This window comes from Pteropus alecto, unplaced genomic scaffold (assembly GCF_000325575.1).
Source record: "Pteropus alecto unplaced genomic scaffold, ASM32557v1 scaffold101, whole genome shotgun sequence".
In the NCBI taxonomy this organism is placed as follows: Eukaryota; Metazoa; Chordata; class Mammalia; order Chiroptera; family Pteropodidae; genus Pteropus; species Pteropus alecto.
This window is the reverse complement of record NW_006432945.1, coordinates 16,580,201-16,586,741: the sequence shown is the minus strand read 5'-3', so window position 1 is coordinate 16,586,741 and position 6,541 is coordinate 16,580,201. Positions and strand designations below refer to the sequence as shown.

Sequence of the window (6,541 nt, the reverse complement as noted above, 5' to 3'; positions counted from 1 at the left end):
CGCGCGCCCCAGGGGAGGCGGTGGCGGGGCAGTGCGCCCGCGGGTTTTCTGCAGCTTCCTCACCCCACCCCCTACTCGAATCCCGAGGCTCCTCACTCCCAGCCGTCCGAGAACAGCCCTGCCCGTCTGTGCTCCCGCCGCTGGAGCCCCCCGGTGCTCTTCCTCTCTGGAGCTGTTTTCCGGGGTCGGGGGCGAGCTCCCTTCCCACGGCTGCCTCAACCCTTACCAACGACGGCAGCACAGAGGCGGAAGTCACCATTAATTTACAACGCAGGGCGGGAATCAGGATGCCACCCCTGCTCATCCACATTACAGATATTGATCTTGGGCAAGTTATTTACACTTTTTTAGCCACCTTTTTAAATATGGGCGCACATTGTAGAATCTGATACAGTAACATCAAGTCGATCTTGTCTTTCCTCCACTGCCATAAAGGCCTTCCTCGCCCAGGCTTAGCCCATGGAAAGGGCCATTCAACCAGCAATTCTAGATAGTATCTTCCCATAAAATGTATCCTATCCACTACTGCCAGATTAAACTTCTTAAAGATAGGGTTAGTCATTTCTCCCCATCCCCATCTCCGATTAATAAACATTAGAAAATGACCTCAAACTGTCTTTCCAACTTTGTCTCACCCTATTCCTCTCTACATTCCTTGCTGATTGTACCATTTTCTTCGTACCTTTATTTATGCCATTCTCCACTACAGTTACCCTTTCCAAATTTCTGATAAAGACCCTACCCATCCCGCATAACCAGCTCAAATGTCACCTCCTCCGGGAAGCTACTCATGATTTTCCCAATGTCCTTGTTCTCTGAGACCCAAGCCTTTTGTCACTGTACCTGACACTTTATCTTGTATTGCACTTAGGCATCTAAGGTCTTTTTATTTATCTTTTCGAATCACAACGTATTAAATTCCTTGGGAGCAGGAATCATGACTTTTTCATCATAAAAACAAGGGGGGGAAGGGTTAAGATTCTGATCATTTTCTTTTCGATTCAAACATTCAAAAAACGTTTCCTCTGCAAGTGCTATTTTGAGATTGATAGTTACAAATTAATTGTGAAGGAGCGTAAAGGACCTGATTCCTCAGCCGCCTACTCTGTCTCCGGGGTGACAGGTGCTTCCATGTGTCCTTTCATTTCTTCACAACAAGTTTGGGAAGTAGGTGATCCCCACTTACTGACGGGGAAACTGAAGCTCAGCAGAGTGACTTCCCCAATGTGTCACGGCTTTCACTGGAACACCTAGCACAGGGGCCCCAACCCCCCGGGCCGTGAACGATGATGTTCAGAAATGCCTTTTCCAAACAAAACCATGTTAAACAAATGTAAGGTATTAATTATGAGGATGCCATAATAAGTAAAACATATCCCATTTCCGTTGTTGGGAGTGCAATGCCTTGAATAAATTGCCCAGTGGACTAGAGATTATTGGTAGGCATCTTCTCTTAATGTTTTATGTTCATGTTCTTTTAAATAGTGGGCATTTAGCTATTGCACTGGCAGGTGGCTATATTGAGAGCATTATATATCATTTATTACATATCAATATTCACAAGGCACTAGGCTGTGTTTTCCAACAAAAGACAAAAATGAGACATGGTCCCTGTGTGGAAGGCATATAATCTGAAAAACATTAAGATACAGGGAAGACAGCTATGGGGACGGAAAACTTAAAATTTTTTTTTTTGCATGAAAAATTTTCCAAGTCTTCAGTGATAATCAAGGAAATGCTTTAATGAAGCTGGTTTGAGAACAGGATAGTGAAGGGAAGGTGCTTATTTGGGTACGGCGAGAAGACTGGTTTCCGGGATAGGATGAACAAATGGTTCTCAGCTGATAGCAGGAAGAAGCTTCCCTGGATATCAAGAATATTTTGGGCTGGAACAAAGGCTTTGTTCCAAAACAAGAAGTTTCAAAACAAGATGGTACTTTCTCTCGATTTAATTTCCTTTATTTTTAAAATTCAGTCAACAGCAAAGGAAATGTGGGTCCTTTCAGTTTCTAAAAGGGAGACTGCTTTAGAAACAAAGATGAGAGGTATTAAGATGAGGACCAAGAAAAATAAACAGTACAATGTGCTGCTAGAAAAACATTAGGAAAACAGCAAATATAAGGGGGAAGTCAAAGGTAATGATCACAAAAAATGGAAGAATGAATAGAATGACAAGGTTAATTGGGAAGGTCTGGTGAGGGGAAGGCTTAATATAAAATTTGTCTTAGAAATTATTAAAAGATTTAAAGATGTAATTGAAAGGTCCTACTAAAGCAAAAGATAAACTTAAAATAATTTTGATTAAAAAGGGAAATATACTGTAAAATATTTATTTAATAAAAATAATTTTATACTCTATACAGAATTGAATAAAAAGTACAACAAATTATTTCCACGTCTTTGCAAAACTGCATACAGTACAACTTGCAAACATGGTCCAGCATTCTACAAATATGGCCACACATTAAGATTTGAACTTATTACCGTTTTAGATAAATAAAGGCTCCAGTTGTGTGCCACAAACATCAAATTAAATTCTAGGGAAATAGCGCTTTGGTAATGTGAACAATTTGATTGTACCATAGTCTATTTTATTAAAAAAATTAAATAAAATCCCTCAAACACCAATTTTCTACTTGTTTCTGAGTAAATAATTCCTTATATAGCAAAAAAAAAAGACAAAATATAAAATTAGAGGCTGCTTTTATGACATCACTTCCCCTTCTCCTCCTCAGTGTTCTTTTCCTTTCTCTACATCTAAAAAGAGGTTGACTAGAAAAGGACCTATTCATATCCTATTCATTTGATTCCAAAGTTCCTGCTTAACCCAAATAAATATGTCAGTTTTGCAATCTTGACATTATTATTCACACTCTTATCTGTGTGGTTCTAAAAAAGTTAACACACCAGTTAAAAGCAGCTACCTAGATTCTTTTCAAGGTAAGGCAACAAAGTTGGCTTTAAAATAGTTTTCATGTCTCACATATTCTAGCAGCCACTTAGTAGGCTGGTCTGAGGATTAAGCGTATATAGAATAATATTTTTTCAAGTAACTTGGAAATGGAATCACTAGCAATTGTTCTTTGAAGCAAATATTCAAGACGATCCACCCTTAGAAATAAAGGCAGATTTATTGTACAAAATGCAGGAATCAAGTCTATCCTGGTTCCTGTCCCACTGATAATCAAAAAGAGGCTCAGTTTGTGAAAAAGTTCTTGGAATAATCCAACTCCTAATGACATCTTTATCTTGGATAAGAACGGCAAATAATATAAAAGATATAAATGGGGATGAAGTTATTATAAAAAAAAGACTTTTTCATTTTATTTTGGAAATAAAAGGGAATGCAAATACGAAATGGGGTAGTGGGTAGTTGTCTTTAGCCCATATTCTAACTTTTCATCATGGAATTAATAGTCTCTCATACTAAAGAATAAAAGACAAGGAAACCTAGCTTGAGTTTTCTGATTAGGTCTCTTCATTTATATTATTATTAGCAGGGCTTCAAAACTTGCCTTATTTTCTAACTAAATGAGCTTCTCTGGGAAGCATAGGAATAATGCAAAACTGTACTTCTAAAAAAATCTACATAAATACATAACTGTCAAGATGGGAACTGAGTTCATACAATGAACCTTTAAAGATAACTTAATATTAGAAAAGACACACACTCCTTATTGGACAGAACACCAAACCAGAGCAAATACTGCCAGTGTTAGAAACAGCTTTCATCTGTAGAAACACAAATGCACATGAATAACACCAAAATAAGTTGAACGTATTTTGATCCTGACCTGTAACATCTTGTGGCCCCTGTGAAGCCCTGGTCCCACCAGGCCAACCTTCTAGCAAATCAGATGTGGAAGTACTATCGCACACCAGACTCATTTGCTAGCAGGTATACAACACCATGTGCTGCTTGATTGTTCTTACTTAATTTTCAAAGTCAAATTCACTTTTGAATCAGAAAAGTTGTCCTTAAATAATCCACGAAATAAACTTGACTTCTGGCTCCTCTGAACAGTTAGTATTATGTTACTATAGGAACAAAGATACAGTCAATTGACTGCTTTGAAGCCATGAAATACACATTCTTAAATATATGTCTACACCTTAAAAAAATTAAATTATCCAAGGACAGTTGCTGTACTGAGTTCTTGCTATAAGAAGAAGGTCGTCAGCAGTGTATTATGAAGTAGTTCCTTGAGAACTTGATTCCGGATCTTCTTGCTTTCTATATTTCTTCGTAATAGTGACCATACCATTAGCCAGGAAAACCACAGCGATGAGTGCAAAATAACCAGCGTAGATCAGGAACTAAAGAAAGGGAAAGAACTAATTTATAGAATTATCAATTAGAAAGTGGGCTGTTTTATTATATATATGCGAATATACTCTATAATTAAAGGTATGTTGTTTCTCAATAAAAATTCAGAAAACACTGTATGCTTACCCAGTATGTCAGGCACTGAAGATACAAAGAGGCAGCATAGCATGGTGGTACCCGAGCCTGGACGCCCGAGTGGGGGTCTGACTACATCTCTTACCGGTCGTGGGACCTTAACTGAGATACTTAACTGCTGGGCCTTGTCTTGATTTACAAAATGGAATTCATAATATTCCCTACTTTACAGGCTGTTGGGAATAGATGAGATCATGTCTGTAAATGTTTATAGCATAAGCCGCTGCTGTTAATCCTGTTGTTATTTTTGTTGCTGTTGTTGCTATCACTGAATCATGGTCTCTACCCTCAAACAGACAGGGAAGTATGACTAACAGGCTAAGTTCTGAAGATGAAGAACTTTTATTCTTGCCCAGAAGAGGGCAGTAGAAGGTCAGCTATATTCCATTATAGGATTACTTTACATAGGAATTTTCTCTAAGCCAACTTTTTAATGTGACATAGTTTATCAACATCTTCATGATCATATTCTTCTTAAAATAACTTACTAAATACTTATAAGCTGGTTCATGGGTACAGTAAGAGAGTCACTAAGGCTTTGAGCCAGGTTTTTAGAAATTTGGATACATGTTCCTATAGAAAACCTATTAATCATGGCAGTTAGAGTTTCAGCACAGTCCACAAAATTCTAGTATTCCATATGTTTAAACGCACCATTTTTATAACAAGATGAAAAGCGCTTAGTTTTTCTCTTACCCTCTATCCCAAATGTAAGCACCAAACCCTTCCTTGAGAGGTCTTGAGGTTTTCACTACTGGTAGTAATTGGGAATCATATTGATAGTAATAAGCTCCCTCCTCTCTACTCCCCCGCAACCTTTTCGAGGCAGCAAGGTGCAGTGGGAGACAGTAGGCTTTCGAGTTAGATGCTGGTTTAAATCCTGGCTCTGCCACACTATCGTTGACTGTGTGACCTTAAACAACTTAACATTCTTTAATTCTCAGAGTCATTTTCTCTATGTCTAATCCTGACAACTCTGCAAAAATCTATACAAAGTACCTGGCACATAGAAAGCCCTCAAAACATACTACCTATTATCATCATTTCTTTTAGATCTCTTCAGTAAAACAAATTAATTACTGCTGATGAGCTGGGTCTTTGTAGCCTAAGAAAACTAGTAAGTATGGAGGGAACTGGGCCTGGTATGGAGTTGGGGTAGGCACTTTTTGATTCAATTGCTCATTTTACCAAAGTACAGAGCAAACCCTACCTACAGACTCACAATGCATGAGGCACGTACAACTGTACAATTTCTGAATGAAGAAAAGCATTCACATTGTCTTGGGTGTTTGTGCAGGTGTTTTCTCAGTAGGCCATGTGTTAAGAATCATAATGCTAGTCATCAACAGCAAGTCATGACCTTGGTAATTGGGTGAAGGGGAATCTGAAACAAAGAAGGGAGGAGACGGAGAGAGAGCAGTGAGATGAAGTAGGGCATCTCAAACATGGGATATAGTAGTCCAGGCACAGAATTGAAAATGGAAATAACTGGATGAGGAAGGAGAAGGGTTCGGCCTAGAAGAAACGAATATTACCTCTCAGCTTCACTGGGCTGGTCAGTTACTTTAAAAGATAATGGTCCCAACATGCTCCAGGTAGCAAAGAACTACAGACAGGGGATGGCTGAAGGAAGGAGGGGACACTTTTTATTTTATATCTGTCTATATTTGAATTTGTTTTCATTAGATATGCTCCACTTCTGTCACCCTGATCAAGCCATACCATCTTCAGTGCCAAAACTAATCTTACCTGAGTGGTAATTTCTAAGCCAAGCCCACTGGCATCTACCACGATGAGAGTGAGCACAGTCTGCAGAGCCAGAGCAATGAAGGTGTTTACACCAAACACTAGGGCGTAGCGTTCCATGCTGAGGTTCGCAGCAATCTGAAAACTTAAAAAAGAAAGAAATGAATAGACAAGAATTTCTACCTGGGTATTACAATTTTTACTTTAAATGTGAAGAGTACCCCCTTTTTTTTTTGCTGTCAATTCCCTTCCCAACCAACTGAAAAGTATTCTGTTGCTAAATGATGTAAATCTCATGCTAACATCTGCAAAAAGCAGGAATATAAACAAGGA

The 6,541-nt window shown here is 38.6% G+C and overlaps 1 protein-coding gene across 1 annotated transcript in view; it reads right to left on the bottom strand.

The window, feature by feature from the left end:
- Window positions 1-1,934: 1,934 nt before the first annotated feature.
- Window positions 1,935-6,541, bottom strand: part of SLC19A2 (solute carrier family 19 member 2) — a 14,742-nt gene continuing 10,135 nt past the window's right edge. Inside the window, exons 5-6 of the mRNA XM_006907821.3 lie at window positions 6,212-6,353; window positions 1,935-4,317 (exon numbers count right to left, since the gene is read on the bottom strand). Coding sequence (XP_006907883.1) covers window positions 4,189-4,317; window positions 6,212-6,353 — 271 coding nt within the window. The 3' untranslated portion in view covers window positions 1,935-4,188. The remainder of the gene's footprint in view (window positions 4,318-6,211; window positions 6,354-6,541) is intronic.